The sequence below is a fragment of the Acomys russatus genome, chromosome 11, assembly GCF_903995435.1.
Source record: "Acomys russatus chromosome 11, mAcoRus1.1, whole genome shotgun sequence".
Lineage (NCBI taxonomy): Eukaryota > Metazoa > Chordata > Mammalia > Rodentia > Muridae > Acomys > Acomys russatus.
This window is the reverse complement of record NC_067147.1, coordinates 35,078,598-35,096,180: the sequence shown is the minus strand read 5'-3', so window position 1 is coordinate 35,096,180 and position 17,583 is coordinate 35,078,598. Positions and strand designations below refer to the sequence as shown.

General features: G+C 42.2%; 1 protein-coding gene across 1 annotated transcript; it reads left to right on the top strand.

Annotated features, from left to right (window-relative positions):
• The first annotated feature begins 1,356 nt into the window (after window positions 1–1,356).
• Window positions 1,357–15,966, top strand: LOC127195580 (sulfotransferase 1C2-like). Its single transcript, XM_051153061.1, is given in 9 exon segments — window positions 1,357–1,501; window positions 6,975–7,152; window positions 7,510–7,635; window positions 9,666–9,763; window positions 11,992–12,091; window positions 12,094–12,117; window positions 12,511–12,605; window positions 13,100–13,280; window positions 15,207–15,966. Coding segments are annotated over 8 exon segments (888 nt in total). The 5' UTR covers window positions 1,357–1,501; window positions 6,975–7,001; the 3' UTR covers window positions 15,320–15,966.
• The last annotated feature ends 1,617 nt before the right edge of the window (window positions 15,967–17,583 follow it).

Genomic DNA, 17,583 nt, shown 5'->3' with positions numbered 1-17,583 from the left:
TTGAGTGTGAAAACAGTTGCATGCAGTATAGGATATCTCCAAACAGACACTTGGACACAGGGACTTCTGCTACAAGGTAATTGTGACTTGAAACTCAACAACAACAACAAAAAAAACTCTCCTTTTAAAAAGAGGTGGTAGAAGATATGTCAGCCATGAGGTCATAGGAATTACATGATTGAAGAAGATGAGGTAAGCTTTAGTAGAGGGGCTAAATGAGTTTGAAAGTGTCCAAAAGAGATCAGTTTTATTTGTGAGATAGCCAAGGACACCAAAGAATATAATTTGCCTCTATGCCAGTATATCTAACAGAGAATAAGGTGAGTATAAATAAACACACATATGTGGGCTCTAGTTCTCGACTTATGTTCTTTCCCTTCTTCATGTGGGTGTTGATGAATATATTCCTGAAAGCAAGGGGAACAACCAGCATTTGTAACTACTTAGTCTGAGCTAGGTATGTCTGTTCGTCTCCTTGGTTTTATCTAACAGTATTGATTGGACGTAGTTAGCATGCCCCACATTTTACAGATATAGAAAATGAATCTCTAAGAAGGTTCCACTGGAGGCCTGAGATCCTGCAGCCAGCCTTCTAGTTTCCCCATTACTGAACCCAAGTCTATTTACTTGCTAACAGGATAGGACCCAAGGACCTAAGGACTAACTGTTGTGGGAATAAATTCTTTAGCAGGCCAGCAAGACTAAGATAATGAAGTAACGGATTAGTGTCCTGAAATACCTTTTTAACTCACTCAGATTTTAAGCTTCACAAGGGGAGGGAGGATGGGAGTTAGTTTACTTACTGAAACCTAGTAGTTAATAATTTGTTGGTTTGGCACATCTTAGCATCACAGGTCTTGAAAGGTGAAAAGAGGCCATGTATATCAACCTCATACTGCTGGTTTATGTAACTAACAAGGACTGCACTCAGCTAGGCACAGGCTGTTTTGAGCAAAAAAGCAGAATGTGGAGGCTTTGGGGTCTTTCATTCTTAGTCGTAAGTGTTGCTACACACTAGTCATTGCCCATTTTAGACTCTCTGTCAGATGAGGGAGGGAGAAGCTCAGCCTGCAAGACCATGGGCTCTGCGACAAAGCCAGGAGCCTGAGCACGGCAGAGCGCTAGCTAGTCACAGACAGGGAGGAGCAGGGTGTTGGCCTCCATGCATTTACCTAAGCAGTCTAGAGTTTGCAGGCACTCGCGATAGTGGAGGTTTGTACTTGACCAATCACTACACAGTGGAGAGTTATTTCCTCATTGGGCAGATGCCAAGGTTTGTTTCTTGCAGTCCTGATTCTGCAGGTTAAGGCTCAAGCTGGCCACACTGACAGCAGAGCCTCTGGATTGACTGCTGTATAGTGGATCCTTTCAAGACAGTAGAATTTGAGACTCTGTGTTTTGCCATACCCTGGACATATTTTGCTCCTTTTTTGAAATGTACTTTTGTACTCAGTGAACTGGGCAGTCCAGCCTGTGGATTACTGACAACTACAGCTCGAAGGTAAGAGCAGTTTAATCTGAAATGTTTAGTCTAATTTGTTCCTGTGTGTTCTTAGAATTTAGTTCTGCAAGTCAATTTAACTCAAGCCAGAAAGATCCTAAGTCCCAAGAAACCTGAGAAAATAAAATAAAAGGCATGTGAAGCCAATGCTGGCAGTGTTCATTGAGAAAATCCTGCAACCACCCCTCCATGATACTATCTCCATTAGGCTGCCTAATCCCCCCACCACCACCCCAGCAAAAACTCCCCTCTTGCCAACTAACTAGACTTCCATGGCAATGGCTGTTTCTCCTCCCCCCAGGACCCTCCTTTTATTCCATCACCACTCAAGCTAGTAAAAGGGACTGCACTGGAATAGATCTCCTGCTCAAAGACGTTACTTATATAGGCAAGTAACTATAGCACCCTGGCATAAGACCTGTAAAGGTTACTTGCAACGTGAGATGCCCCTGACAGCCAAGTGGGAGGATTGCTGTAGGTTTGAGGACTGTCTGGAGGACAGTGGGAGACCCTGTCTCAGAAAACAAAATGAAAAGTTAACTCCATGGAAAAGAGCAATAACTTCTGTTCAAAGAGATTGTTTCACAAAGGAGGCCATAAGGACCTAACCTCACAGGATGAAAGGGAGACTTCCTGGGAGAGTTTATGTGTCTATCTCCCCAATTCAAAAGACAGCAGTGACCATAGCTGACACTACCTGTAAGTAGATGCCAAAAGAAGGGTGACAAGCTCTTCATATTAATAAAAGTGACAGAGGTAACTAGTCATATCCCAGTCTCTATACAGTTGTCTCCTGGGGCAACACTGCACCATGGGCAGAGACACTCTGGCCATCAGACACAGAAGACAAGAGGCTGTTTTTGTGGAAGGAGAACATGGGAGAAACTGACCTCACCTTGTTTTCAGTAAAGTGAGACAATGACTCTCCGAATGTCTAGTTTGTCCATATTTTAGTCTGGACTCTAGAAAAAGGTGAGACTTTAGGGGAAGTCTTGCCTACTGGTCAGCAACTACAATCCAGGATTCAAGTCATCTGCCCTTGTGCCCAAATCTTCTGAGACCTTGGGGAACTACTGTTATGATCTTGGAATCTCTGTTTTTATTTTTTTTTATAATAAATTTACTCATGTTAAATGTCATATTCAGTGGATCTCTGAGAAGTTGGAGGACAAGCATATTTGCGTTAAGCAACTTTGTCTGGATTGTATAGTTATCTGTTCTAAACTACATTTTGCAAACATAAAGCAGAATGTTATGATCCCATTTTACATTCGACCTTGAAAATTGGTTCTTAGCATGACTAAAAATATTTCTGAACATGTTTAAGTATTTGATCGTTTATAAGAGCTCAATAATTAAAGACTAAGGTTTTAGGTTTTATCCTTGTTGAGGTCTTAAAAATCATAAACATAGTCCATGAACAGAGAACATAACAGTATCCTGTATGATTTAGTTTATAAAAGTCTAAAGTTATAGTATAGATTAAGAAAACCAAGGCTAAGCATATTTATAAGGCTGTGATTTTTATGCTTTTGAGACTGTAGGTAGGGCATAATAATTTTAACATTGTAAATAAATGTATGCCTCTAGAATTAGTATATTATAATGTAGCAATACAGCAGGACAGTATGCAAAATCAACTGATCAAGAAGCCTGCAGGTGCCCCCAGTGGGCGAAACAGTATTCATCTTGCTAATTTGTATAACCCATTATAAACTTGAAATAAGAAACATTTTGAACCAGGGACAATAAAATGAAATTTGTTGGTTTCTTTATCTAAAAGGAGATAAACAAAGAGTTAATTATGATTAAGAAGTTTTATAATTGGTGTTTTACATCATTAGTCTAAATGAGAGTTTGAATTTAGATTCTATACATGACACCCAATAAACAAAGTATAAATCCTTAGATAAGAGTTTACAATGTAAAAGTTTTTTTTGTGTTGTGGTTTTTTGTTTGTTTGTTTGTTTGTTTTGTTTTGAGAGAGAGCACAAAAGGGAATTAGAGAAGATTTTAATTTTTATGAGCTGGAAAGTACAGTCTTGGAGAAATAAGACCAGGTTTTTTTTTTTTTTTTTTTTAGCAGAGAATGTGGTTTATCTAGCTCCCTTAACCCAGAATTAGTCAAGGGCAGCTGCCAGGGAACAGGGACATTTTGGATGGAGGGGTCCCAGCCATCCCTGAGTGGTTCAAGGCGGAAGTACTTCTGGTCCAGAGTAGTCCCTTCCAAACCCAGCCCCTGGCCATACCAGGCCTGCAGAATGGCGCTAGTGCATTGGAGCTCCCGCTGTGGTAAATGGGGGGCAGGAGGAGAGAGCAGAGCGAAAGCCTTTGGAATCTGTAGAGGATGGGTAAGTGGTGAGTGTGCAGGCCACATGGAAAGGGAGAAAGCTTGAACCATGTGGATGAATTTTTAAGTACAATTTTAAATTTACCTCAGCAGAGGAGAGAATGAGTTCTGATGGCAGAACTCCTGGTCCACTGTGGCATCAGCACAGTGAACCTGTTTCAAAGTAGCCATCACAGGTGCTGCTTCTAGCAGGGTGGGGCAGTGATGGCAGGGTGGTGTGTAAGGTCAGGTGGTGCACAGCGGTGTTGAGTGGTGGCAGGCAATTTTAAAGTCCTTCTCAGGCAGATGCAAGCTGCAACTGGCCATTGCTTACCAACAATGGCACGGCTCATGGGTAGGCTAGCCTGAGTCAAGCCAGCAGCAATGCGGGAGAACAGTGTACTTAGAGAAAGCAGTTTGCTGCGGACAGTGAAGGGGATGGGACTCCACTGAGAAGACAATGGAATGGCCCGTTGGGTTTCGGCACCACTGTAATGATTAAAAATGAGATTCCAGGCACAGATATGAGATGGAGAAGTTTATTGTCTGAGCGTGGGAAAGCAGAGGAGAAGGAGGGGCACCCCGGGGGGGGAGAGAGAGAGAGGAGAGAGAGAGGAGAGAGGTAAGGAGGGAGGGAGGGAGGGAGAGTTTGCCCCTATTATATCCTGGGCAGAGGCATACCTAGTGACAAGCAGGTGATGACATCATAGGTTGCTAGGCAGACTGGGGCAGGTATGCTAACAATAAAAAATAAAAAACATGCCTTCTAGTGCTATATGGTCAATTATATAGGAAAGCCAAAAAAAATTACTCCCCTTTATTTTCCAAAGTTCAATGGAGTACCTCGTTTCTGAGCTTAATCAAGCTCATCCGACTGTAACCAAGTCACCCTAGTTTAGGTAGTTTAAACACGTTTCTACAGTTCTGAGGCAAGAGGTCCAGTCAAGGTGTCAGCTGACGTGCTTTCTCAAGGCCTTCTCTTCTGCTTGCGCAGGGCCATCTTCTACTATGTCCACATATGATGTTTCCTTTGTGCATCACTCGGTGCTTCTCTGTGTGTCTACCTCTCTTCTTAGAACAACCTCAGTATGGTTGAATTAGAGCTTGCCGTACAGACCTCATCTTGACTTCATCAACCCTTTAGGGCCCTATCTCAGACAGTCAGATTCTAAGGTATGGCGATTACAGCGCGACACATGAATTGGGAGGCACGCGATTCAGTGCATCTTGTCCAACGATGCTTTTGCAATATAAGTGTATCTACGTAGTTTTCTGTTGCCCACAAATTCAGCAACTTCAAACGATACGAGCAAGATGTGGCAGTACAGTTTTCTTTGTGCAGATGGGCTTATAGCAAGGTTGGTTTTTTTTTTTTTTTTTTTTTTTTTCTCAATTTCAATGCCACATGCACACACACAATTTAAAATGAGGCAGTTTTAAAAAAGGATGATGGGATTTGTAGACAGATGCTAGCTGCGGCCCTGAGCAAGCCATTTACCCTGTGTTTTGCAAGCCTTCCCATATTTAGAGGAATGATAATTATTTCCTATGATAAACTTATGACATGAATTAAAAGAGAAGAAAGAATTTGGGGAAGGACCGAACAAAGAAGGTCTGTAGGAAGTGTCAGTGCTCTAAGCACGGACTAGGCTGCGTACACTTGTCACCTCAGCGCCGAGAAGACTGAGGTAGGAGGACTGTTAATTCAGTGCCATTCTTGGCTACACGGTGAGCTATGCAGCATCCTGGGATATGTAGAACATTGCAACACTCTCATTCCTGACCATCAAAAAGAAAGGAGGAGCAGATATCAATAACCTACCTCCTCCTCCTCTGCTGCAGGTGACCACTCCACACCTCATAGTTTTATGAAACGTCTACCTTCTATGTCGCATTATAATTATAGCTGGAGCTTCTACTTGAAGTGTTCTTAGAATAATTGGTGTTTCATTTCCTAAAAGCACTGCATCCATTCCAGAGAAGTCAACTGTCTCTGGGAGTCAGTCTTTCTGATAGCTGGTCTGGACAGACTGGGTAAATTGGTTTCTTCTCTCACTCCCTTCAGTGGCCAAGCTAGATTGCTTTATTGAATTTCCAGCAATTATTTGCTGTTACGCTTTCCATAAAGACCCTTCCCCTCTACTGTTCTCATGTTATGTAAGATTAACAACAATTGGTTTGATTATGAAGGTTCTCAGCCCAGCACTGGAGCAGTCACTGAACATTAGCCTGTCATCCTCTAAGCCGCAACAGTAAATACCTTCTGGAGCTGCAGCAGCCACTTGCTCTTAGAGTAACTGAGGCTCGCTCATCCTACTTCCCTTTTATATGTCTTCTAGGTATAGAAACCAACAGCAAACAAACAGTGCAAATATGTGCATCTCTCCAAAAAAGACATAAAGTAGACGTCAAGCACATGAGAAGATATTTACATTAGTCATGGGGGGAATGCAAAAGAAATCTATTGGGATAGATATTTAAGCCGGGCACATTACACGTCAGTGACAATTAGAGCCCTGTATACTGCTCGTGAACCTCTAAAATGATACAGCCACTGTAGAAAAGTGCTATGACGACTACTCAAAATGATAAACATACCATCTTGCCACTCTGCATTGAGTTACAAACCCAAATACATGAACATTGGAGCTTAGATGTTTGTAAATCCTGTTTAAAGCTGCTTCATACAGAATAGCTGAAAGGAGGAACTCTAAGTGCCCATGGATAAAGACATGGATAAACAAAACATAGGACAAGCAGGCATGCAATAACAGTCAACACTAAATCGGAAGGAAATTCAGTGACATGCTACAACACAGCTGATCCTTAAGAACATTTAACTAAAAAACACACCTTTCACAAAGACAAACTCTGGTTACTTATGTAAAGCATGCAGAGTTGGTGGAGTTTGAAAGGGAAACGGTGGTAACTAGGGGCCAGAGGAGAGAGATTTAGAATTAGTGAGTTCCTAATTTCCATCTAGGAAAGTGAAATGTTTTTTGGAGATGGAAGATGATGACACGCATAGAACAGCGGTAATATTATTAATGCCACTGAGCTGTCCACCAACGACAGTTAAGAGTCATTACAAGTTGTGGATGCTTTATCACATTTTTTTTTGAAAATTCCCTTCTGTTCTCACAGGAACTGGACCCTCCACCTTGAGATACTATGGCCTTGACCCAAGAATCGAGCAAACAAGCCAAACTGAAAGAAGTAGCAGGGGTCCCCTTGCAGGCTGCAATTGTGGACAACTGGAAGCAGATTCAGACCTTTAAGGCCAAGCCAGATGACCTCCTCATTTGTACTTACCCTAAATCAGGTAACTCAGCAGATTAAAAGCCCTAGCCTCACCCTCTGAGGCATCTGAACTCCTCCCTAAGATGGAACTGCAAGGGAAACCTGCCCTTGCTGTCCCATGATGAGCTCCATCTCAAATGCCTGTGTCCCTGGGGTTTTTGAAGCTCACTCAGCTGAACCATTCATGTTTCCCAGGAAGAGGTAACCTTTGTCTCTGTTCTTCTACTCTCTACAGAAATCCAAAGTCTTCCTGCCATAGCTAACAGGACTGTGGCCAGAGTGGTGGGGAAAGCCGACATCTGGCTCTACATCCCTTATTCAGGATGCTTAAAGGGGAGAATGGTAGGTTGCAGATTCTTACTCGTCCCTGTCTCCTCAGGGACAACATGGATCCAGGAAATCGTGGACATGATTGAGCAGAATGGGGATGTAGAGAAGTGCCAGCGAGTCATCATTCATCACCGGCATCCGCTTATTGAGTGGGCACGGCCACCCCAGCCATCAGGTAAGAGCCTTTGACTCTCCGTGTTCCTCTCCTGCCTTGTCTCTGTCCTGGCCTTGTCTCTTTATCTCCTCCTCCTTCTCTTCTTCTTTCCCTTCCCTCTTTCTCCCCCTTCCTTCCCTGCTTCTTTGGGTTTTGTTTTGTTTTGTGGAAGTATCTCTCTACATAGCCCTGACTGCCCTATAACTCACTAGCTAGCCTTGAACTCACAGAGATCTATTTGTATCTGCCTCCTGACTTCTGGGTTAAAGGCATGTGCCACTGTGCCCAGATCCATTTCTTTTCTTGTCTCTAATCCCACAAAATGTGAATTTTTGGACATTTCTGCCTTGAATTTCAACTTTCAGCTTATATTATGAGTCTGTCAAGAAGCTTGAATGCTACTTCCTCTATAGTGAGGAAGTAGTGACGAATGCTAATGCTCAGCTTTCCTTTGTGTTTCCATTTAGTCTAATTCCCCATTGTGCTGCCCATATTTTTTGGTTAAGCCTTTCTGTAAACACCATTATAGATATGCACACCCAGAGATCTATTTCATGGTGATTCTACAGTCATGTTGACAATGGAAAGTAACCAGTATAGCTGGTCACATTCTAGACCTCACATCATACAAGCAAGTTGGAAAGTCATTTCACAGTATTTCCTCCTACTGTACATTTATAGTTAAAAGTCAATTATTATCAGTCACACTTCTAGTTTTTATAACTACCCCCTCTGTGTAGCAGGCTTCCTGATTCTTCATGTAAAAGAATCTTTACCATTCACTATGGATCAGAATCCAGATTAGAATGTGCCACCTAACAGAATGAAGTCACCCCAAACCTAGAAACAACTGTGGTACTCAAGATTAAGTCCCAGCTCCCATTGATATCACTTCCAAAAGCCTAGGTGCTAGGCTAAAGGACACCCTTAGGGAGACTCTGTGTTACCTTTATTGCCCCTCTCCTCAGTCTAATTCAATGATTTCACAGAGCAAGTCCCTTTAAGAGTCATAAATAGAAGTGCAAAAATCATAAATCATGTGTCAACATTGTTTTTATATTGTAGATGAACCATCACTGCAGAGAACCAAAGAGAGGGCTTGGCTCTGGCAGGGAAGTAAGAAGGGCCTGATCCTGACTGGATACCTTAGTAAGATAGCCTTTTCTATTCCCAGCTTCCAGCTCATCATCGCCAAAGTGACAGAGTAAATTCATTGGGGGTATCTTTAAAATGATCTGAGGTTTTGGGTTTGAGAGGGGCACTGAGAGGAGTTTCCTTTGAGATGAAAGGCTTGTTAGAAGAATTGTTAATCCCACAGACATACAGACAGATAGCAGCATGAAAAGGCTCTGATGAGAATCCATGCCACATGGTAGAATGTGTGTGTTGGGGGGGGCAGGGTCCTTATCTCCAGCTCTCAGAGGAAAGAGGAGGTTCCATGAAGTCAGGCTGTCTCTGATTCCTTCCTATTCAGTAAGATGAGGAAAAGGGATCCCAGGATAGAAAGCACAATTCCAATGATGTTTGCAGGCACATTTTGGTGTGAGGTTTGACCACACCATACAGGTGAGGATGTGTTGCCATTGGTATCTCTCTGATCTTGTGGAGTCTGATAGCCTGGGCCTCTAAATTTTCTTAAATAAGTAAGAATAGAGTCTAGAATTTGATTTTGCAGGGAATCTGTTTTTCTATAGGTTTAGAGATCCACATATAAGTTATTGGCGGGGGCTTGCCTTTTTTTTTTCCCCCTCAAAAGAAAAAGGCTGCTTCAGGGCGGAGGGGCGGGGCATGGCCCAAGGAGCAGTTTGGTTTCAATTTTCTCAATAACACAGACTTATTTGAGCCTCCATCTTATCTTCTACCAACTGACAAAGTAAATTCACTGAAGCTCGTACCTACAAACACAAAATCAATGCCAATAACCCTTCTAAAGGACCCACCCCCCCTAAAAGCCAAAAATAGGATGATCCATGTGTGGGTGATCGGTACCTAGAGTGGAAGCTCCCGTGTGCTGGGCATATTGTGCTGTCATCTTCTGAATTTGGTTAAAGGTGTGGATAAAGCCAATGAGATGCCAGCTCCAAGGATACTAAGGACTCATCTTCCCACTCAGCTGCTGCCACCATCTTTCTGGACAAATAACTGTAAGGTAAGACAGCAGCAGTTCCCCTGGGACTGAGCAAGGGAAGCCCAGAGAGTCAGGCCTCTGGAGCCTGAGTGAGAACACCTCCTCAGCACTCTCTACCCACTCCCTTTGAGAACTAGCACATAGTACTAAGCAGAAGACAAGGCTAGAGGTAGTAGGGTGTTCCCCTGGGTGGTTTCAGATATGATGTGAAGGCGGAGGCTGACGCATACTGGTGGTGGGGAGCAGGAACCTAGGCTGGAGAAGGGCTGATGGAATGGAGCAGAAACAAGCTTGAGTAGAATAAGTATGGAGGACTGGTTATTCAGAATAGGAAAGCATAGTCGAGCCGCAGAACAAGCCAGTGCTTGGATGCAGCCTCAGAAGCCTCTGGGCTTGTTTTACTTTTTCTAGAACTTCTAGTTTAGTATGTCCCTGCCACATTGAGAGTGCTGGAGCATGGCAGGAATGTGTAAGGGTAGAGTATCCTTGCAGTGAATGGAGCTGAGATCCCAGGATGAGGCAATAGCTTTGCTGAGAAGGATACCGTCTTTGTAAGTGGGAATAAGGGAAAGAAGGACAAAAAAAGGTCTGGAGAGATGGCGCAGTGGTTAAGAGCACTGGCTGGTCTTCTAGAGGACCCTGGTTTCAGATCTCTGCACCCATATGGTGGCTCAAAACAGTTTGAAGCTTCAGTTCTAGGGGGATCTTTTCCCTCTTCTGGTTTCTGTAGGTACTGCATGCACAGAGTGCATATTCATATAAGCAGGCAAACATCCATATAATAAAATAATTAAGTAATTAAATATTTAAATGTTGTTTTAAAAGAGCTAAAATATTTCTAGATACCAGAGTATAGTTGGGACTCCACAATCAAATGACTTGTCTACTGCTGGTAAAGGTGGGTGAGGAATGAGAATTCTATTTCTGCCCTTACTGAGACCTGATATCACTAAATCACTGAGGAAGGACCCTTTAAGGTGCCCAGCTGAGAACAAAGAAGTTGAAAAAGCCCTCAAGTTACAGAAAAATAAAGAGGAATAAATTTAGAAAAGCAAATTGAGCCTGGAGCCCTGCAGGGGTATTTGATGGACTGGGTGATTCAACAATATTAGCTTTAATGTTTGCATGGGGACTGGAACAGAGCCTAAGCACAAATAAATGGTATTTTTAAATTGTGTGTGTGTGTGTGTGTGTGTGTGTGTGTGTGTAATCATTGAAAATTAAAAACCAGAACTAACCCAACTCATACACTATATGCGTCTGGATAGAATGCATGAACTTGAAGGGGCTGGAGTGAGGGTTTAGGAGAGAAGGCAGTCATGTGATGTGGTTGGAAGTCACACACATGAAAAGCAAACAAGATAGCCACAAGCTGTCAGGCAATATTGAGGTGAAAGCAACCTGAGGTTTAAAGTTTAAGAATTCAAGTGAAAAGAAAAACAATCCAACACTTTAAAACAAAACAAACTTCCTCCAGTCTGAGTGTGGTAGCTCTTGCCTCTACTCCCAGTACATGGGAATTCAAGGCCAATCTCGTCTACAATGCTAGTCCGGATAGCCAGGGCTCTGTGTGTGTGTGAGAGAGAGAGGGGGGGGGGGGGGGGAGGGAGAGAGAGAGAGAGAGAGAGAGAGAGAGAGAGAGAGAGAGAGAGAGAGAGAGAGAGAGCCCCTATTTCAAAACAAACAACCAAAACCTTTCTCCAATGGAGCATGGCAACATGGTGGCAGTAGGAAACATGTGCTAGATTTCTAACAAGGCGACAATGTCTCCCTGTAGGGCTTCTCAACCTTGGCCTTATTCAATGCACCTGGCATTTGTTTAGTCAACTATATGAAAACACACAGATGCAAAATGATCATCACTGAGGAAGGTTTGTGCTCACAGAATATAGGAACCATGACACTGTTACTTGATTCAAATACCAGATGGAGCTACTGCTTTTCCAGATACCAAGCTGAAATTTCTGGAAAGCTCATTGGCATCTTAGTTGATGAAAGTCTAGAAAGTTGACAGGTCAGACTTTCTAGAGGAAGAGTTTGCTCCTGGTAACAAAGGGGCCCAAGAATTGCGCTAGGTATAATGAGTTAGGGCTGGGCTGGAGGTAGCAAATTGACAACAATGCTCCAGGTTGAGTTGTTCTGCCAGAGCAGGAGAGCTGAGCATCCCTTAAAGGACTGACTCAGGCAAAGAAGAACTCAAAACCTGGCATATTTGTGCCCCTTTAACCCACCTCTCTTCCTCTCCAAAGTTCCTTTATGTGGCTCGAAATGCGAAAGACTGCATGGTTTCCTATTACCACTTCTATAGGATGAGTCAGGTGCTCCCAGATCCGGGTACCTGGGATGAGTATTTGAAACCTTCATCAATGGAAAAGGTAAATAAAAATGCTTTGTGTATCCCTGTGTTCCTACTCCAATGAGGCTGCATTGAGAGAACCACTCATGACAGTTGATCCCCCCAATATCCTCTATTGGGAGATTCGTGGCCTATAGAATTACCCTTGGACTGGTGTCCCTGCCATGTATAATACGAGGGTGCAAGTGGTTGTGCATAATCAACATGAAGACACTTTATCACATTAAGGCAAAACCCCCAAGACTGACCCAAAGCACATGACCTCGGAATCAAGAAGCTCAGTGCCCTTTAAGATATATCTGACACAGAATTTTCATTCCATGTCTCTGACCTACTTTAAGCATCTACCCCCCCCCCCAAAAGAATCCTGACTCCCAGGAAGCTTATGTTCATGGACACTGCTCTGTTACAGTAAGTTGGGGATCCTGGTTCGACCATGTGAAAGAATGGTGGGAAATACGAGACAGACACCAGATTCTCTTCCTCTTCTATGAAGATTTGAAGAGGGTAAGTAAATTACTGCTTCAGGATCAGGGAGTGCTGGAGGGGGCTTTTCCTCCCTTCTACAAGGCACCCTGGAAATAACTACTTATAAGACTCAATTATTATTTACAAATACCTAGGCCATATAGCTAGGCTCTGTCCTAACTAGTGCAAACTTACAATCAAGTATTTATATTACTTTACAGGTTGACAAGTGGCTGGACACATGAGCTCTGGAACCATGCATCTGTTCCCTGACATCTTGCTGGCAGGAATCACCTGGCTGGCTCTCTTCCAGAATGCCTTCTGCCTTCTGGAAGTCCCACCTCTGTCATGTCTCAGCCATAGATGATAGGTCTTTTAATTGACAGTTGTTGGATCTATGCAATGCACAAGAGATTCCTTCTACAAGGGGCAGAGAAGCTGCTTTAGGGATGCTATTCTTACAGGGATGTGTGGAGAAATGGGATCAAGTCGTGAACTCTTCCAGTTCAACTCAGTGTTACTCTCACCCACAGAACCCAAAGCATGAAATCCAGAAGGTAATGCAGTTCATGGGGAAAAACTTGGATGAAGCAGTACTGAATAAAATCGTCCAGGAGACATCATTTGAGAAAATGAAAGAGAATCCTATGACAAATCGTTCTACGGTACCCAAAGCTATCCTGGACCAATCCATATCTCCTTTCATGAGAAAAGGTTTGTGGGGCTTCTTTATCCCTAGTTCTGAGTCAGTCTACCTCAAGCAAACACTACCTCAAACTCCTAAGGCTAGAGACTGTTCCTAGTATACATGAGATTCTACGCACCAAGACCTAAAGATAACTAATGCCAGAGCTACTTCTGGGGCACACCTCATTATCAGACCTAAGATCTTGAAACCAGGAAGTTGCCACACTGCTATAAGACTCTACCACGTGTAATTACAGCGACTGTCCGCATACGAGCTCACTGCCTTCCACTACTGCGCCTTCCTCCTGTTCCATAGCTACTGCCTCAGCGTCTGTGTATGACTTAGTTTTGATCATGATCCCGAATCACTCAGCCTCAGGACTTTTCACCACATATTGCTGAGATCCAGCCTCTTAATGCTTCTAGATTCTAAAAGAAGATTTCTGATTGGCCCAGGCAGTCCAGTTTTAAGGGGGAAATGTTAATATTATTATTTTTTAATTAGTACATTCAATAATTCTTTTTTTAAATCAACCCTACTTGCCTATCTCACACACACACACACACACACACACACACACACACACACACACACATAAAATAAAAATAAAAACCTTTCCCAAGAAGCTAGGAACAGCACAAAGCCCTTCCAGGCCACCTCATTAACATATGCATTTCTTTTCCACGCCAGTGTAACTAAGAACTGGTGTTTACATACGTCCTCTATTTTTCTTCCAGTACATGAGTTAATTCATTCACTGCCCTTGCAGCCTCCAAAGTATCCAATCCCCTGAGACATACCCCTTTTCTCTCTTAATCAGTGGTGATGATTTAGCAAGTAGTCTTTCCCCAAGCCCATCCATATCTACCATTCTCTGTATACACTTGCATTGCTTCTTTGCTTGCTTGCTTTGGCCCATAAAAACACAAATATAGGGCTGGAGAGATGGCTCAGAGGTTAAGAGCACTAGTATGTTCTTCCAAAGGTTCTGAGTTCAATTCCAGCAACCACATTGTGGCCCACAACCATCTACAATGAGATCTGGTGCCCTTGTCTGGTGTGCAGGTGTGCATGCAGGCAGAATACTGTATACACAATAATAAATATTTTTAAAAACACAAATATAGATACCACTGATAGAAATTTGTTCATTACAACACAAACTATGGTTATATAACACCTTTTTTTCTGTCATTCATCCAATTATTTCTCCTATTATAGAAACTATAGATAATGTGTTTACATTTTCTGATTAATGTTTCAATGAACATTTTTGTTCATCAAGTTGCATAATTTTCCACAAGAATCACAGGTGTTACAAAGAGCATTTCCATATCAAACATTATTTTAACCATTGCTTGTTGAAAAATAAAATCTCATCCTAATTTTCTCCAAATTATCTTCGAGATATAATCTACATAAAAAAAACAACAACCCACGGAAATCAAGTATACAGTTCAACACACTTTGATAAACAAACAAAATATATAGCCAACACCTGAATCAAAGTAGCAACAAATTCCTTCACCTTGGGAAATTTACTCTGACAGCCTTTCAGTCAACCTCTTTCTACATAGAGCAATGTTATCCTCTCTCACTGTAGGTTGATTTTGTTTGTTCTTCGATGGCAATATACATGGAGTATCACAGTGTGTATTTCCTTACGTCCAGGACCTTTTGCCATCATAACATCTTAAAATCCCCTGGTATGGCTAAATGTCTACCACTCACTATTTTTAACTGTGACTATCCAATATATGTTTGTAACACATCACCACATAACTGGATTAGTTGTCCACTTGATTTAGAAGCTAGAACCCCTACACAAAGACCACAAGGGATGAACTGGGACCCTGTCAGGCCAGCTCCAATGTGGGCATCCCACACTCTGCTCAGCCACACAAAAGCCATCAATCAGAGACTGATACTCATGTCTGGGCTTCACCTTTTAGGAACTGTGGGTGATTGGAAGAACCACTTTACTGTGGCCCAGAATGAGAGGTTTGATGAAATCTACAGGCAAAAGATGGAAGGAACTTCTATAACCTTCAACATGGAACTCTGATGAAGATGTGAAGACAGACGCCAAGAACATGGAAGCTGCCTGCAAGCCTCAACCCAGCCAAAAGAAACCCTGAAAGCATACTGTAAATGCCAAGGATCACGGCTCAGACTCTGTGATTATTAACATCACATTACCATTTTACAAATCAGATCATGTCAATGTATAGTTTATACATGACTCAGTACAAATCAGGAAGATAGTTTAATTTGTTAGGAAAAACATAAACTTTAATGCTATAAAATTTAAGTTTGCATTTTTCTAAGAGGTATATATTATGTTCTCGCTCTGAAATAACTACCTTAAGTACAACCACACAAATATCAGAGATCATCTGTATGAATGTAAATGAAATTCCTAATGTCTTCCTGCTCAATCAGAGTGTTCTTTGTTACAACAGGAAGAATCAGTCTGCAGCCTGCTTATGAGAACACGCAGGAGGAAAATGAGGGAAGGTGCAAGGAGGTGTCAGAAAGTCAAACCTTAATAGAGGGAATTCTAGTTATGGGTCATAAAAGAAACAAAAGAAAGCATGAAGGCAGTCTTTGGGGAACCCAAATTATGTCTTGATAAAAGCAGAATAGAGGCATTGTTGGGGCTGAAATGAGATATCACGAAAACAATATGAATTGGAGAGATTTATTTGGGGGAAAGGAAGGGGAGAGGAGTTAGGGCTGGAGTGGGTCATGAAGGTAGAGAGAAAAAGACAGACAGCAGGAGAGAAACAGAAAAAGGGAAAGGGGCTTCCTTAGAGAGAGGAGAGAGAGAGAGAGAGACAGAGAGAGAGAGAGGAGAGAGAGAGAGAGAGAGAGAGAGAGAGAGAGAGAGAGAGAGAAGAGGAGAGGAGAGGAGAAGAGAAGAGAAGAGAAGAGAAGAGAAGAGAAGAGAAAAAGAAGAGAAGAGAAGAGAAAGATGACAAGTTGGGCCCTGTGTAGTCTGGCATCAGGCGGCCATGATGTCACAGGTTGCTAAGCAACCTAGACAAAGCCACCTATATACCAACAGGCATGGTGCTCAGCATGGAGCCAATTAAATTTTGATCTACTGTCATCCCCTCTGACTTGTAACCAATCCAAATGTCTCTTTTACCTAGTTTCCATTTATCTCCAACTAGTTCTATGTCTCAGTCATCCACTTACTCCCAGTACACGAAACAGTGTGGGACACACAGCATGTTACATGAGTGAATGATGGTACAGACGTCAGAAGGGCAGGCACGTTTCATGTCACTGACTATTAGCTTTTCCCCTTTCATTTGAGTTCCAGATAAAAGCATTACTAAGCTGACAACAGCAGGAGCAGCTTGTGGTGAGAGCAGGAATCCAGGGAACATAACATGAGCTAAAATGCTAATTGTTTTCTATCACCCAAACCTATACTTTCTCCTAAAAGGACACGTGATGAAGACTTGGACCCAGCATGGTGTTACTGCTAGCAAGAGGCATTAGAAAGTATAGTAGAAGTCAGAGGATGGAAGCTAGGTGACTGGAGCCCCTTGCTTTCCCTTTTCTTTAGATCTTGGCAGTTTTGGTGAGCAGTTTTGCTCGGCCATTTACTCCCATGATGATATTCTGTTCATTTGACCATGAAATGTAAATTCTGAAACTAAGAGCCAAAATAAACCTTTCATCTTTCTAAGTTGATTATCCCGATACTGTTATAGTGAAAGAAAGCTGACTGACACATTTGCTGTGATGTGGTTATAAAACACTCAGTCTTCCCTGGAAAACATCCTTAATTTTGTTGAACTTATAAACAATTGTTTGATTACTGCTGACATTTAACTATTGTGCATAGGAAATTGACACCTTCTACCATGTAAAGGATGTGTATCTTCTAATTGGATTGTAAATTGTTATTATGTCTGTTTTCTTTGCATCTGTAGTGAAGCCATTCAGAGATGCTCTAGGTAGGAGTCTACGTTACAACTCCAAACCAAACAGAAGCCTCTACACCTGCTCCCTTTCGAGGTTAAGTTCATAACACCTCACAGTAACTCCAGCTTATTTAAGGGCCAAACTGTATCTCCAACCATGTACTGATTAACAGTAGATTCAGGGGTAAAGTGTGGAAGGTTGGTGGTGACAATCTCAAACCTCTTCGGTTCTGGCTTTATCCTGCTGTAGGTTTTCTTTTGTATTCAGAATTTAAAACAGCAGTACTTGAAAGAGATAAATTGTAAGGCATACTATGTTAGTTTAGCAAGTACAAGATTGTATTCATAACTTACACATTGGTAATTTTTAATTATTAATTTTAGAATTAAC